The 17,457-nt window shown below is 42.8% G+C and overlaps 1 protein-coding gene across 1 annotated transcript in view; it reads right to left on the bottom strand.

The window, feature by feature from the left end:
* KCNIP4 (potassium voltage-gated channel interacting protein 4) overlaps positions 1 to 15,773 on the bottom strand; it is a 203,014-nt gene extending 187,241 nt beyond the window's left edge. Inside the window, exon 1 of the mRNA XM_029590312.1 lies at positions 15,648 to 15,773. Within this exon, the coding sequence (XP_029446172.1) occupies positions 15,648 to 15,755 (108 nt within the window). The 5' untranslated portion in view covers positions 15,756 to 15,773. The remainder of the gene's footprint in view (positions 1 to 15,647) is intronic.
* Positions 15,774 to 17,457: the final 1,684 nt, after the last annotated feature.

The following is a 17,457-nucleotide window of genomic DNA, read 5'->3' as shown; positions in this document are numbered from 1 at the left end:
AACACTCCATGCCACCGCTTCTGCCCTGATCCTAGGCATGTGCGAGTGGTGTGTGCTGAGCTATGAAGGCCCCATGGCAGGAACTCATGCACTCTATGCCTCCTGATGTTACAAGACTGGATATTTAAACCCTGGTGGTGCAAACAGAACTGCCTCAGCCACAGGTCGCTTGCCTTTGCCTAAGCTTGCCTTCATTCAAGCCATGTTTCCAGCCTGCCTTGTCCTCAGCCACAGCCTACCTGTCTTCATCCTCAGCCTGCTTTGCCTGCCTTCATCTTCAGTTCCAGTCTGAAGAAGTCTTCAGCCTGGATGAAGTCTTCAGCCTTCAGCCTCAGCCTTCAGCCTCAGCCTCAGCTGCTTTGTCTTTGTCTAAACCTTTGTCCAAGCCATCTTCAGCTTTGCTTCATCTTCAGCCACAGTCTTCAGCCTCAGCTTTGTTTTGTCTTCAGCCACAGTCTTCAGCCTCAGTTTTGCTTTGTCTTCAGCCACAGCTTCAGCCCTGCCTGCTCTTCAGATCTGCCCATAGTTAGACTCCTTGCCCTTGCCCTAGCCTGGCCATGCAGAGACTTGTTCATCTGCTGGTGGCACAAACCTTGGGGCTCAACCGTTGCGTCAATTGTGCCATGGCAAGAGGGGCTCATGCCTCTTGCAACAGAAGGTTCTACTAAATGGTTTTGCCATTATACCTTCCCCCAGAATGATATCAAACTCCTGTTATAGGGCCCTCATGACTGTTAGGCAATAATTGGCATTTCAGATCTAACAAGTAGGGGCAGACAGTTGATGTAAGCAGAGCTGCTACATTATTAGTTGACACACAATTCTGAAGTTTGTAATACTGGACTGCATCTGGGAAGGATGTATATCCACTGACTTCTCTGCAACCAGACTTGACACCATTTTTTCTGAGTACTATATAGGTATGAACAATTAACTCCTGGGATGGGTATGCAAAAATTCTTCCACTGCTGTCCAGAAACCCCCATGAATCTGCAGACACTGTATGATGTTTTGAAAGATGCTTCAGGCATAATCATTTTTCTCTTTCTGGTACTTTAAAAGGTGAATTTTAAAAGCCCTACAGGTGCCAAAGCTGGGAGATATGCACGTATCTCAGGCCAGCACGTGCCATGTGGATTTTAAGGAGCGTCCGAGTATGCACGTATGTCCCTGTATGCAGGGCTGGAGGAACCACTAGGCGAGCTAGGCCTGTGCCTAGGGCGCCGAGACATAGGGGGCGCCATGGCAGGCAGCAGAATTTTGAAAGGGCAAAAAGTGCACTTTCAAAATTCTGCCAGCCCCCGACTCAGCCTGCCTCCCCCCAGTGCCACCCTCCCGACGCCCCCCTGGTGGTCCAGCGGAGGACTCGGGAGCGATCTGCCGCTCCCGGGGCTTCGGTTGCCACTAAGCAAAATGGCGCCGGTGGCCTTCAGCCCCTACCATGTGAGAGGGGCTACCAGTGCCATTGGTTGGCCCCTGTCACATGTTAGGGGCTAAAGGTCACCGGTGCCATTTTGCTTAGTGGAAGCCGAGGCCCCGGGAGCGGCAGATCGCTCCCAGGTCCTCCGCTGGACCAACAGGGGGGCGTTGGGAGGGTGGCACTGGGGGGAAGGCAGGGCGAGTCTGGGGCTGGCTGCCTGCCACGGCGCCCGGTCTCCGGCTGCACCGATCTTCCTTTCTTCGGCCATGTGATCAGCTAGACCGGCTGCGCCGATCTTCTTTCTGTGTGTATGTGAGATGTGGTGTGTATGTGGTGAGTATGTGAGAAAGGAATGGTGCTTCTGTGTGTGTGTGTGTGTGTGTGTATATGTAGTATGTATGTGAGAAAGGAATGGTGCTTCTGTGTGTGTGTGTGTGTGTGTGTATATGTAGTATGTATGTGAGAAAGGAATGGAGCTTCTGTGCGTGTGTATGTGGTATGTATGTGAGAAAGGAATTTCCCAGTTTAAAAAAATGAAATGTGATAATACATATACCTCAACTTTTGTGGTGGTAGCGCAACTTTTGAAAAGTTGGATGAAAGATGAAATTACTGAATTTTAAGCATCCCTCTTCTGGAAAATATAATTTAACAAAGTGGGTAGAGACAAATCCTAAAGCAAAAAATAATTAAAGTATTTAAAATGTTCATCTCAGCAAAATCGCAAATTTAAGATAGTGATGCCAAGTGGGGTTAGCGGTTTTTTTTTGAAGCATAATTTAAGCATGAGGACTAGAATAGTTCCAATCTGAAACGGTTTTGCTTTTTATTTTTTTAAGCCTTTAGAAAATGTATATTTTTAAATGACTAAGACTGGAATCTTCCCATTTAGTTTGAAGAAAGACACTTGCTTTATTGCCTGAAAGCGTAAAACAAGAGAAGCTGTACGGTGTGGGTGGCTGTCCCTTGGGAGGACAGAACCTGAAGGAAAGGTGTCATTTCGCCTTCTGATAGGAATGTGGTTTTCTTATTTAATGGTTGGGAGCATCACTTTCACTTTTAGTAAAAGTGAAAAATGCTGCAAGTCTGAAATCAAGGTGCTTCTGTGAGAGTGTAATGTGTATGTGAGAAAGGGAGGGTGCTTCTGTATGTGTGTGGTGTATATGTGAGACAGGGAGGGTGCTTGTATGTGTCAATGTGTGTGTGCGAGAGAGATGGAGCATGTTTTTGGCTGACTTGAGGCTGTGAGAGAGGGCATGTGTGTGATTGAGCCTGTTTGTAAGTGAGATAGAACATGTGTGTGACTGAGAGCTTGGTGTTAGTGAAATAGAGAGAGCATGTGTGTGATTGAAAGCCTTTGTGTAAATAAGAGAGAGTGAGAGCTTCAGAGAACTGGCCAGAGAGGTGACGTGTGTGTGTGTGAGAGAGACTGATCAGGGAGATGACTGGTATGTGTGTGCTTGTGTGTGTGAGAGAGAGAGACTGGTTGGGGAGAAGGTTGGTGTGTGAGAAACAGAAACTGGTCCTGAGGGTGTGACTGGTATGTGTGTGTGTGTGAGAGAGAGAAGAGACTGGTTGTGGTCCCTAATAGAGATGTGAATCGGAACTGGAAGCGGTTCTGATTCCGGTTCCGATTCACATCGTGGGGTTTTTTTTGTCTGGCCCGATCGGGCTTTTTTTTATCGGCTGCACCCGAGCCGATAAACAAAAAACCCACCCCAACCCTTTAAAACTAATCCCTTAGCTTCCCCCACCCTCCCAACCCCCCAAATAACTTTTTACAGGTACCTGGTGGTCCAGTGCGGGTCCCGGGAGCGATATCCCGCTCTCGGGCCGTCGGCTGCCACTAATAAAAATGACGCCGATGGCCTTTGCCCTTACCATGTGACAGGGTATCCATGCCTTTGGCCGGCCCCTGTCACATGGTAGGAGTACTGGATGGCCTGCACCATTTTTAAAGATGCCATCCAGTGCTCCCTCCATGTGACAGGGGCTGGCCAATGGCACGGATACCCTGTCACATGGTAAGGGCATAGGGCCATTGGCGCCATTTTGATTAGTGGCAGCCTATGGCCCGGGAGTGGGAGATCACTCCCGGGACCCCCACTGGACCACCAGGTACCTGTAAAAGGTTTTTTGGGGGTTGGGAGGGTGGGGGAAGCTAAGGGATTAGTTTTAAAGGGTTGGGGTGGGTTTAGGGGTTATTTTTGTGTGCCGTTTTTCCTGCCCTCCCCAAAACGATAAGAGAACCCCCACGAACAATTTCGTGGGGTTTTCCTATCGGTTTCGGGGAGCCCCCAATTTCTGACGATTTTGAAAATATCGTACAATATTTTCAATCATCAGAAGCCCAATTCACATCCCTAGTCCCTAAGGAAGAGGACTGTGAGGACAGCTTCAGCAGCTACTGCTGCTTCTGGTGTGGCCTGCAAGGGAAAGGAGTAGGAGAACTGTTGGAGAGGGTAAGTAAAGGTGGCTTTTTAAGTTCATTTTTCTTGATTGACTACCATTTTAATTATTGGGTAGTAATTGATGTGTCTGCTGTTTGAAATATTTTATTGGTGTTTGGTTAAGCTTTCAAACTTTGCTTGAGTCTTTATTGGATATTCTATTCATCAGCTATTTTGAAGTTATTTTATTTGTATGATTTTATAATTATGATTCATGATTTATATATCTTGATTTTATTGATTTATCTCATGAGGAATGGTAAAATTTTGTTTTTCCATTGTTACACTGTATAGAGTCTGGCGTGATGCGTTTTACAGTTCAGTTTTTGTCTGCACAGTAGGTGGGGTATTGGTATTCTAGGACCCAGTGTAATATTTACCCTTGCTTTTTCACAAGTAGGGTTATTGTTGTTTGAGTCCTTGGTGTTATTACTGTTATGTTACAATGGGATTTCAGAATAGATTTTGAGTGTCTTTTTTGCGGGGTTTTGTGTTAGTTCACAATGTGCCTGGCAGTGGAAGCTATTTGTGCTGCTGTTACTGTGAGGTGACACCAGCATTTGAAAATATCTTTTAGTATAATGAGCTGTAAGGGAAACATCCAAGCTCCATTGTTTGGGGGAATTTCAGTGGACGCACAGAGTTACAGAACTGGAGGTGCAGGATTTGTATTGACATTCTGTCCCTTCCTATATATTCCAGGTATCATTCTCATAGCCATATAGAATTAGTTGAATGAGGCTATCAAATAATTTTATAGTATGAAACTGGCAAGCTTCTTAAAATTACGCAGAAGACCCTTTGGACTTTTTTATTAACACTTTTTTTTTTTTTATAACCAATTTTATAGCAGGGTCCATGCTATAGAGGTGGGTGTGATGAAGAAATGTCATTTTGACTCCCCCCCAACAATTCTTCTGTCTAGCGACACCACTGATTTTCTGTGACCTTAAGCATTAGTACAAGAAGGATTAAGGGGGGATGCTGGAGAGACACACAAATGCATTGGCCCCTGGGCGCCGGAGACCCTTGGTGCGCCACTGGGTGCGAGGCATATGGGGCTGCAAGCGGTGGCAAAAAGGAGTGGAGATTTGGCGGGCCTCGAACAGTGCCCAACCTGCTCGTGACCCAGAAAACCACACAGTCGGAGGGCGTGATTGAGAATGAGGTAGGAGTCGGGGCCAAGACCGGGGGGTGGTGGCGCGACCCAGGGGGGGGGGGGTGCAAGGGAGAAGGCTCGCCTAGGGCGCCAAATCCCCTTGCACCGGCCCTGCCTGTATGAGCACAAATCCAAAAGTTAACAAAGGGGCAAGATGTGGGCATGGTCTGGGCAGAGCATGGGCGGGTCATGGGCATTCTGGGAAGGTCACTCGAAATGTGCACATAAGTATTTACATGCACAAGCGCACGCCAGGTCCCCTACTGCATAACTTTACTTCTGCTATGGATGGCATATAAAAAATCACAGCTAGTCAGTGGGGTTTAAAGGGTCGGGGCTAATAGGGTAAAAAGGAAGAAGTTTAATTATGGAGAATAGGAAGTGCAGCACCACACGGCCACTGGGCACCCAGCCTATAGCATGTTGGGCCCTCTACTGTGGCCATTGCAAAGGCAATGCCACTTCCATGATGGCCGCAGACACTGGTGAGAGAGCTCCTATCTACATCTTATCCCCCACTGGTGCTTTCAGACAGTGCTCCTCAGTCTCCCCATCCTTTTAAACTATTGCATGGGCTCCAACTTTAGCTCTCCTGACTTACCACCACAATCTTGCAAGCTATGACCAATTTAGTTTTTCATGACTTGGCTCAGAACAGACCATGAAGAGAGAAATGGGAAGAGGGTACCATGTGCATGGTGCCATCTTATTGGCAACATTGGATACCTCAGCCCATGCAAGCATTTTAAATTACAGCACTACTTAGCACTGGATTCAGCATGAAAACTGTGTTTATCCCCATTCATAAAACTGTGCCAGCTCTAAAAATGGTGACAAAGTGGTGTAGACCTCTTAAAGTTTGCTCTAATCTTTCATCCACAAAACCCCACTATCTTGTAGATAGTTGTTGAAAACAATAGTGAATCAGTATTTATGATTTAAGGATTAATGCAAATCCTTAAGAGACTGCACAATGTTGTGCCCATTCTAAAAATAAGACAAGATTTATGAATGGAGACAAATGCGGTTTTCACCCACATCTAGTGTACAACAAAATGGTGCCAACCTAAGGCCTGCCAGGGTCCTTTTGACAAAGGGACCTGGCAGGCAGGAACTGGGAATTGCTTTTGCCTTATTTCAATTTATTTCAACCTCATGCATGGGGGTAAGATGGGACAAGAAAGGTTGGGGGGGGGGGGGGGTTAGGAAAGGGCTGTTGAGGGGGTAATATGTTTGATCACTGTGGCGCTGGGAGGGTTTTGTGGCAGTGGTACATTCTGAAAGTAAAAGAAAAGTTCAATGGACTTGGTTAGGGTTTTCTTTTCATTTTGAAATGACACAAAATGAAAATGGAGTATTTTATTATATTTTCATGTCATTTCAAAACAAATGCATGCCCCATAATAGGTTTTACACATTTTGGGTTTCCGAAGGTGAGAGTGCTCTTCCTTTCCCTCATATCCCCTTCCTGGTGCTGATACTCCAGCTCTTCTTCCTTCTTTGGCTCCTTCCCCTTCCACACTGTACTTCCCTCACATTATTGATGCTCATCTGCTACCCAATGAAGTTCATCTTCAGACCCCTTGAGATTCTTCTGTGGTGACTGACATGTATATAAAGAATTTCTTAAATTTGTATGCTTTGCTGTTATCTAGTGGTTGTACTGAAAATTGATATTTGCAGGTTTACTTTGTGTATATCTTAACACAGATTGTAACCTTTGCTTTGACGGGTCACATCCAGGGCAGAAAGTTGTGCACGCTGAGAGATTTGACTTCACTCTACGAGAACCCTCCGTTTTAGACAGTTCTCAGATAAGCCTGGCCCTGCAACTCCATGTAACCCAGATCTGTAAGACCCCACAGAAAGCATTGCTTTTTTCCCTTGTTGAGCTGAGAATTGTTAAAAGCTCTCGATCCATCTGTGATACAATGCAGAGATTTGTTCCAGTCTATTCCTACCCTCTATTTCATCCTCTAATAAGATCCATGTTTTCCAGTTTGCAGTGTTCTTGAATACATTTTAATGAAGTTTAAGAATGGGCCTGTCTTTGTGTATAGAGTTGAATGAGAGTTTGTAGCTATCTGTATAGTTGTGCAGCATGACAGAATAGTGACACTCCTTCTACTCTACTCCTGCCAGGAGATGATTGTTATGGTCCCCATGCCTCCAAAAATACCAGTTTTCCTGCTTCTTCTCCTCTTTCCATGTCCATCCTTCCCCTTGATAATCTTCCTCACCCTTTGGCACCCTGGTGATATTTGTCCTAGCCCTCCTGTTCCTCAACTGATGGTGCTTCTCTTTTCAGGAATGATGGGTTTACCAGGGGGGGGAGAACAGGAAGAAGGAAACATGACTGGTTGCCACTGAAGTACAAGGCTCATTGGTGTTTTTTAGAGGCAGGAGAGGGTAGGCCTCAGTGGCATCATGAAGTGGTAGGGGGCAGGAAGAGGAGAGAAGGGGGCATAGGACTCTAATCCCAAATTCCTTCCCTGGCTGGAAAATCATGTCTTAAATAAACATGCTGTTGCTGCTGGCTACTGAAGATACATCAGCAGCTCTGCCAATATGAAAACAAGTGTGACTGTGCTGTACTTCCACTTGCTTAGTGCTTGATTTGGTGATGGACAAATATAGACAGCTCATTGTAAGGGTTCAGGGCTTTGCCTTTAGAAACCTAAAAAAATATCAAATATTGTGCACAAAGCTCATTTCCTTTTATTTTCAGAACTGTTTGATAGGTAGAACTGGTTTAAATAAGGCTCATGGAAAGTGGAAAACATTCAAAAGCATAAGCCTGGCACAGATTCAAATAGGCCTTCATTCAAAACTACCTGGGGGTTATTTCCTATGTTATAACCCCTCTACTTACCCCAGCAATTTGGTGACAGCCCTTGGCCAGTGCTAGAAATTGCGGCTCTTTCTAGAACCTGGTATGTGCACATTGAGTTTGGCCACTAGATATCACCATTGAACAATGACTAAGACTTTCTACTCTCAGGACCTGTGTGCATGCTGTTTCTTCAATGCAGGGATCAGAAACCAGGCCTGGGAATTGAACACATGATAGCGTGCAGCACCAAACATATTTATTTTAGCTTCTGAAAGTGCATTTATTTGAGAGGATCAGTTGTTGTAGGAAATATTTTTACTTAACTGGCTGATTCTGCGGTATCATTTTCTTTTCATGGCTACGTGCCATGAGTTCTTCGTATGCAACATTTAAGGCTGAATCACATTAAATAATTTCATTGAATTTCATCTGCTGTAGAAGTATTACACGCAGTTGATGCTCTTTCTCCTATGGTGTGAAGAAGGCCTCAAGCTTTCTGTGGCAGCCTGATGATGGATTTTACAGCAAGGTAAATTAAATTCTACAGCATATATTGTCATTTTATTAGTGAGAAATCATTGCAAATGAAAGAACATTGTTTTTTTTATAAATCCTCCAGGCACAGGACCTTTCCAGGACTGATTATCATAATCTGTTATATGTGGGCTTACCCCTGAATATTATCAAAGTGATTCAAACTGTTCAGAATACTGATGCCTAGGTTTTAACTGGGTGCAAGCCTTAAAGTTCATATTAAATCAGTTTTATGCTTGTTGCACTGGCTTCCAGTGCAGTGGCACATTAAATTTAAGCCTCTAAATACCATTTTCACGGCTTTAAGTGCATTGCAATGGTGTTGAAATAGTATAGACTGTCTCGCATTCTCACATCCTTGGGTTGTAACCTTAGATGTGTCCTCTATGTGTATGGTGAGATTGGGGGAGACCTGAGAGCTTCGATGGATCTGTTGATGTTTTGGAAGCAATTGGAAGCATTACTTATTATCTCAGAGTTTGGTATAATGATTTGATTCCGATATGATGGGCTTTATGTGTTACAGCCCTCTGGCATTTGGAAGTTTCTATATGTATTATGGTCAGACCTTGCTGTGAACTGTAACACCGTATGTACCTATTTTTGTCTGTTTTCTGATTGTGGATGTTTTATGTACCTCACCTATAACGTAAAAGAGCATGGGATAGAAATCAGTTCAGCAGATTAGCTATTTATATAGTATGATAGAATGGTCTAGTGGTTAGAGTAATGGGCTAGCAACTAGGAGGCCAAAGTTTTAATCCCTTCTTCTCCCACTATTACTTGCTGTGATTTTGGTTAAGTCATTTCATTTCCTGTTAGCTCAGGCACCCATACCTTTGGATTTGTGTGTCATTAATTGCAAACTCCCTGGTTAAAGCTAAATAAAGGTGAAATCTCATTGAATCTTCTTAAATATTATTCTGGATGAAAGGGAAGGTTGCTTAGGATACAATTTAAATGAAAATACCCAAGAACAGCAGACTGTTATGACCTATGTACATTGATTCAATATTAAAGGTTAAAGTACTTTTATTGAATGCACATAGCAATGTTTAATTTTAAATCCTCTTGGTCCTAATTTTCAGATATTTAAGTGGACCAGTGTTCTCATGCCTGAATTATTTCATAGAAGACAAATGGATTTTTGCATGTCCTTATACAATTATTCTTGGTCTGCTTATTCAGTACTTTTAGAGTACTATCAAACCTGTTCATGGAAGTCTAAGAGTTTTGAATTTTTGCAGGAGAAACATTTTGATTTAAAAAAAAAAGATTGCCACCCATGGCCTATGAGAGAGTGGTATCATTGTCCAGGCCATGGGTGGAAAGCCACTGACAGCCTCAAACCTCAAACGAAAACACACCACCAAACACCAAATTGTTCAACAATGACACCAACTCAGGAACCAGACCCTGCCAGAAATGCTGATGCCAACCCTGTTCACATATTAACCCAGGCAACTCCATCACAGGACTCAACAACATCAACTACAACATCCGGGGCTCATTCACCTCCTCTTCTTCCAATGTAATATATGCCATCACTTGCCAGCAGTGTCCCTCTGCTGTCTACTGTTATGCCTGTTGGTCGCAGATGGCTGCGACTGCGTGTACTTACTTCTGGCACCGCTCTTCTGCCCTCCCTGGGTCTGCTCGCGGCACGGGCCAGTCTACACCGCCGCATTCCCCGGGACTCCTCATGGTTGCATGGATGCCGTCGCCACCCATGATGACTTTGGGCCTTCCTAGGCGCACACGTGCGTCACCGGCCCTGCCTTTAAAGCCTCTTCGGCGAGAACCTCGGGGGGCGTCCCTGGTTGATGATGTCATCGGAAATGTGTATTTAACCTCCACCTTCACCCCCAGCTAGCGACTTGGCAACAAGTTCCATACGTGTCTACAAAACCTGCCATCGTGTTCCTGTTGAACACTTTTAACCTTTGCAGCTGCACCTTTCAGTTTTTTTCTAACTATTTTTTAACTATTTTCCTCATTTTATCAAAGTTTCCCTTTTATCAATTTTATTTGCTTCCCAAAAATTACTGACAGCAGCAATGGCTGCTTTCTCGTCAATGGAATTTGTTTCAAATATTCTGGTTTTAGGTGCTATGAACTTGAGTAAGAATGAAGAGACAACCACACTGCGTTCCCTAAATTTAGGTCAGCTCGGGCAATAAAAAATTCTGCCCGCTAGTATTCCCTACATAGTCAATGTATAAATTAAAATCCCTAGCTACAATCAAACTGGGTCAATCAAACGATATCATATAATTCTCTCTATAAATTCTTTCAAGGAAGACTATCCCAAATGTGTGTGTTTGTGTGTGTGTGGGTAGGGGGGGGGGGGATATTCTACCTATTACCTTATTACCAGATGTCCATTTAAACACAATAAAAGTACTTCAAAATCCCCCACAGTATTACATGAAACTTGGGCCACCACCCATTTATCTTTAAATATCGCAACCACCCAGCTTCCTGCCCTAGAACAAAATATGATCTCATAATCCTCAGATCAGACCTGAGGAAGAGAAACTCTTCCCTCTTCTGGCAGCCAAGTTTCTGTAATAAATATGAAATCTGATTTTTCCGCCATAATAAGATAAATAATTAGAGCTTTAGTTTGCATTCACTTGCAAACAATGGGCTCTATATTCAGAGTTGGCTGGTTAAGTAACTTAGCAGGATAGAACTTACCTGATTAAGTTGCGATGTATATTCAGTGACACAGCTAAGCCACTGAATATATGTATAGAACTAAGCGCTTAGCCAGCTAAGTTCTAACCAGTTAAGTTTAGATCTGCGATCGGGTGCATTTAAGTTAGCAGTATAACTTATGCAGCTAACTCCAAATATTGCTAGTTAGCCAGGTAAGGTATATAGCTAAATTGCTCTGCCCCGATCTGCCCACTACACACCCATACCTTATGTGGCTTTTTAGCTGGATAAGTGACTTATATGGCTAAGCATCGGCCCTGCACGTAGGCATATATTCAGCAACCACTAACTACGTAAGTCCTATTTATCCAGGCAAATAACGCTGAATGCACTTTGAATATCGACCTCAATATAACTCACTATCTACAGATTCCCAAACCTCTTCAACAGGGGCAACTTGAGTTAAACACCACTCACGTTTATTCTATTGCCTTTGAAACTTTTTTCCCCTTGTGCATATTTACCATGGCCAGACACACAAGAAATTACTTTTCCCTACCTGTGGCTTAGTTCCACATTAAAGCACATACTTAATTCATACCTAAACCTAGAAAAATCTCTCCAAACAACATTCACACTCTCCTTGGGGCTTTCAAGGGGAACCTAAGGGGCATGAGCTGCCCAGTGCCTAATTGCAGCACAGGAGGTTTAAAAGAGGCTCCTGGCTGATTTTCAAAGGGATGGGACCTTTGGCATTATGTTGGGTGTGGGGCTATTAAGCTAGCTAACAGTGATGACTGCAGGCAGAAGAAAAGAGCTTGGAAATGCTGCAAAAAGCAGCTTTCAGGGCAGGGAAGCACCCCCTCTACCACTTTTCTCTGATCAGGCGCATCTGGCAGGCAAACAGTGGCACAGGAAGCTTAAAAAAAGGCCTGCGGGTGATGTCAAAGAGGCTGGTCCCCTATTGTAACATGATTTGAACTCACTAGCTGGTAAACTGTAATATAAATAATAACGATGATGATGATGAGCAGAACACTAGCTCTGAAAGTGAAATTAGAAGAGGATTTAAATGGCAGCCAAAGAAAAGAAAACTTGAACATGGCACAAAAATTCCATTTGCAAGGTCACCCATTCGGGACTGAATTACCTCAATAACCTTCAGGGGCTGCCATCCATGGCCTTATATTTAGAAGAATCCCATGGAAAATATATTAATTGTGCCTGTTAATCCAATCTCTGATTTTCTCCACCTCTCTGTCAATCTCTGGTCCACTCCAGCACCTCTCCCCCCCCCCCCCCCATCCCAGGCCAGTAAGTTGCAGCAAGCAGCATTTAATATCATATCAGCCTCCTCTGCAACCTGGCTCCCGTCACAGTTTGAGTCGCACATGGCTCCATATATCTCACCAGACATGCTAGCACCATGTGTCAAATTATGAGGTTGGAGCTGGGTGACAGAGAAGATAAGATGCAAGTATGAATAGGTGATGTGTGCTCTCTTCTTCTGGCCAGTAGTAGGAGGATCAAAAGTTAGTGGGGTATGCAAGTCCAAGATATGTTGGTTAAATCAGATTTTTTCCATTCCAGGAAACTGGAAAATATTGAAAATTCTGTTATTTCAAACTGCGGTTTTTGAATTTTCCTCAATCTAACTTAGTTTCTCCGATTGATATGGTTAAATATATAATGCCTACATTTGCCAAAGTTTACATGACAAAATCTTTGGACCTCAATTTGACCGAGCCAACTCCTGAGCGGGATTTGGACTTGTCCCAATTCGTGGAATCTCCCATGGTTATTGAGATTTTGAGACATGGGCCTCTTTTTCTTTCTTTTGTTTTTTTCACAAGACAGAGATTTGATCCTAAGTTTTTGTTTTTTTCGACATCGACAGTCCCTTTTCCTTGGTCAATGAGTTTGGATTTTTCCTGATATTACTCGATCCACTCAGGAAAGTCGGAAAACAATTTCTTCTTATGCAATCTGAAGTTTTGGCTTTAGGTGCTAAATTCATTCTTTGATTTCCTTGTCAATGTGTTATTATTCACTTTGGAGTCAAACATATATTTTTTGATCCCGTACATTTATGTTCCTACTTAGACGCCCGTCCCTCGGGTAACTTGGCTTGACATCTGATCGTTGGCATTTGTATTGTCCGTTATCAAGCGCTGCCTCTCATTTCCTTCAATCACTTTTTTTCGTATGACTCACTCTTTTCTTTTTCATCTAGGTATCTCCCCCATATTCCCTTAATATTACATGAGAGGTGAATTTGGCTTAATTATTTCAGATTTTTCCCCTTTTTCTTATTTTTATATATATACTACTAATGTTTATTGCTTCTCATGTATGTTACAACAAGTTTGTAGACTTGTTGATTATTTTGAAATTTCAATAAATATAAAGTTAAAAAAAAAATTAGTGGGGTTGACCCAGATTAAAGGACTGGGGATCAATTAGGGGTGGGGATGGAGAAGGCCATTAAACTTAGCCAAAAGGAAAGAAAAAAAAACCCAAAGTAAAGGAAGGACACTCCCCACCCCCCACCCCAACAAATTCTCCCCAGAGCTGCCAACATTTAAAAATGTAAATCCCACCCCAAGTCTTCCTCTATCCCCCTATTCTCCCTGGGTGCTCCTTACCCCTTCCATGAGGTCTCCAAAGTCAAAATGGAGCAGGACAATCCGCAGTCCCCTGAGGCCGATGCCATGTTGTTGTTTGGCCACGCAGCTTACAGCCGTACAATAAAATGGGAACTGGTGGGGTAGGAGCAACTGGGGATCACTCCTGCATCATTTAAACTTTGAGGACCCCTCAGAAAGGGGAAATAGGTTTCCATGGAAAGTGGGAGGGGAGAGGAAAGCCTGGGGGAAGGTTTAATTTTTAAATGTTGTCAATGCCGAGGTTTTATTTAGGTGGGTGTGGGAACCCCTATTCTCCTTTTGTTTTCTATTTTCCTTTTTTCTTTTCACTTCTAATAAATGAAACAAACTGAAATAAACATCAAACAAAATGAAAAAAAAAAACAACCATAAATGTAGCTCCTCCCATCTTGAACAGCTCTTGGGCATAGGGGCTCACTGGGAGGCTCAGGGACTAGACAACCCCATGACCTCACAGGGGGGAAAGGTTTACACTCTTCAAGCACCTTCCAGTTTTGTCTCACAGGAGCTCATTTACTCATCAGCCCAGCCACTTCAGAAATCACATATTACTTCTCAAATTTGGATAAGCCTTTGATCAGTTAGCATTTCTATAGGACATTCCCCTGGCAGACAGTTTCTCTTTGAGCTCCCCAAGCCTCTGTTCCTCCACACTTCTTCAACACTCTCTGCCTGAAGAAATCCCTCTTCCTTGGACTTCCAAAAGCGTTCTCAGCGATACTTCTCAAGAATTTAGGCTCTTGAACCCCAAGGCCTTTTCCTTCCCAGAAGACCTGGGCAATCCCAAACTTGAGCCCCAGCCACTTATCTTGGACAGGAGCATCCCCCTGTTTCAGAGATGACCCACTCCTTTAGGTCCTTTCCCTTGGGAGGGGAAGACCCCTCCCTCCCCCCCCACACCAGGACCTCCCAAATGGGAGAGGCCTTGACCACCTCCAGCACCCTCATGGTGAAAGGGCCCTCTCAACCCCTCCTGCTCTCACCCGAGCACAGGAAGCTTATTTAACCTAGGGCACCTCCCAATAGGGAGTTTCAAGGATTCACAGACACACTTTCCTGCACTTAAATCACTACTGGCAAACAGGACTGTGGAGGCACAGCTACCATACTAGTAAGGAGCAAATTTGGCGTGCCCCTTACACAAATAAAAAACACCATTTTTTTTTGTGTGCACACCCCTACAAACTAGTCCAATGCGTTATTCTAAGCAAGGTGTCATTGTGCTAGTAGAGCTTACTATTACGATGTTGTGTAATGCAGTAATGAATCCTCACTCTTTAATCCAAAATTCTGTCCAATTATATGACTGGGATGCTGAAGGGGAGGAAGGTCTTTTAAATATGGGCTGGTTTAATCCACAGTGTGAAGCATATTAAAAATAAGATTAGTAAGATTTAGTATGGGGACAGTAGTTTGAATAGCTGCAGCTGCATGGCAGGAGGGATCGGGCACTGCTCCTTCATCATGAAGACATTTTCAAGAAGAGGGGAAAAGGATATGGGGAAAAGGAAGGGGAAGGGTGGAATGTGGAGGAACAGGGTTTTTTTTGGCCTCCATGACAGTCTTGTTTTTAAAAAATGAAATTGTATTCATGTTTTTGTTTTAAAATGAAACGACACAGGAAATTTCATTAACATCTCCCACTTTGTTTCCAAAGAATATACATACCTATTTTTTTAGTTTTATTCCATTTTCAAATCTTTTCAGGTATCTCAAGTTTGTTGATGCCAAGCCCCAAACTAGATAGTTCACCATTGTAAGAAAACATCAATTAAAAATAATATAGCACACGTTTCAAAATAGAAAGGATTGCTGAGAGTAAAGAAGCTGCAAATCTCCATGGAAGGGCTGCCTTAAAGGAATTCTTGCCAGGTTTATACAATAACATGAGGCGTGATTTTAACTCAGGGAGATATGTGCTTACATTCTTGAATCCCCTATAAAGGATCTGAAGCTCCTTCTTTGTGAATTTGGTCTGTGCTTCCAGCAGTTCAAGTGCCTCAGGGCGATGTCGCACAATGGCCATTTCCATTTCATCTTCAACATTGTCTGCAGAACAAAAGAAAAAAAAGGCAAAACAGAAGAATGAAATGCAATTATTAAATTCAAGTGCAAGCCACAAATTAAACAAGTCCCCCTGGAAATAATGTACAACGTAATTTATAAGCTAAACAGGCCTGACAGATCCAAATGATTTAACTGTGTAGTTGTCCTTCCAAGAAGAAACGTTAACCTTTTTCCTTCAAAATTCAAAAGATAAAACCTATAATGCTTTTAGTTATGAAGGCAAAATATAACTACAAGATCAACTGAAAACAAATTTTCTTTAAAAGAATGCAGTCTGCTGAGGCACTATGTAAAGTTTTCAACACTAACCCAAAGTAAGCACTGTTTTTTTATTAGGACACTGATTGATTTGCAGAATATTCATAATTCAATCCCACTGCATAAAAATAAAGCAGCATTTTTGTCCAGAAGTTTCTATGTACACAAAATATGTATTTGGGTAGTAAATTATTTGGCGTCTCTGTTTCAAAATAACTGGGAACAGATGTCTCCCTTGAATTGAGTGGTAAAGGGATTATGCTGAAAGAGAAAGAGTGGTCTAGATGTTAGAGCAGTGGGCTGAGAACTAGAGATACCAGGCTCAAATCCCATTTCTCATTGCCTCAGGTACCTGCTTAGATTGGAGTAGAGTGTCACTGACAAGGGAGATATAGTAATATGGTAGATGACAGCAGAAGAAGTGAATCCACTCTGCCCAGTTATTGGAAGGTTGTTCCATTTCCATTTTTAGCTAAGTTTATAATAGGGCCCAATATTCAAAGATATTCTGTTATCCAAGATATCTAGCTATGTATTACTGAATTATGATCCAAAAAAACAAAGCGGAAGCCGATCCAAGATGGCTAGCAGCAATAAACTCGAAGATAGGATCGGTGAGCAAGATTCAATAAAAGTCCTTTTTCACTGATCCTTCGTGTGTATTGTTACTGAAATATGGTGTATTGCTAAAATATATTGTACATAGCTTAGAAAAATTTTATCAGTTAGGCAAATAAATAATTTTAAATAAATAAATAAATAAATATAACTGGGAAAATTCTAGTTAGCCAGATAAGTTATATCCGGATAACTTTACACCTGCTATTCAGCAGGTCTAACTTACTTGATTAACTTATCTGGATAAGGCTGAATATACCTACTTATCTGGTTAAGATAACCAGGTAAGTTGCCCCACCTCGATCTGCCCATTGGCCACCCCCAAGCTATCTGGTTATCTACTTAGCTGGATAAATACTTATACAGCTAAGTGATGTCTGCAGAACATAGTCATATATTCAGCGGCTGCCATTTAGCTGGATAAGTCCCTATTTATTCAACTAAGACACACCTAAATATTGGCCATGTAGTCTTTTTTCACTCAGATTATATTTATCAGCAAATCACTCATTTTATTCACAAAATCTAATTAAAAGAAAAGAAACCCAATGCAAAAGATTCTTTTGAAAAACTTTTATTAAACAAAAGTGCTCTAAGAGACTGGAGTCTTAATTACACCAAATGCATCTAGGAGTTGACACATAGAACTGCAGAAGTCTTCCTTCTGGAACAAGCATTTCCATGGTCAAGCATGGATCCCTTGTCAGAGTAATGTCCTCCCTGGCATGCCCTGAAAATCCATTTGGATAGGACACCAAAGTTATTAGGACACACACACAGTGATCTCATAA

The sequence above is a fragment of the Rhinatrema bivittatum genome, chromosome 1, assembly GCF_901001135.1.
Source record: "Rhinatrema bivittatum chromosome 1, aRhiBiv1.1, whole genome shotgun sequence".
NCBI classification, from domain to species: Eukaryota; Metazoa; Chordata; class Amphibia; order Gymnophiona; family Rhinatrematidae; genus Rhinatrema; species Rhinatrema bivittatum.
The sequence above is the reverse complement of the archived record's forward strand: the minus strand, read 5'-3'. Positions and strand labels throughout refer to the sequence as shown.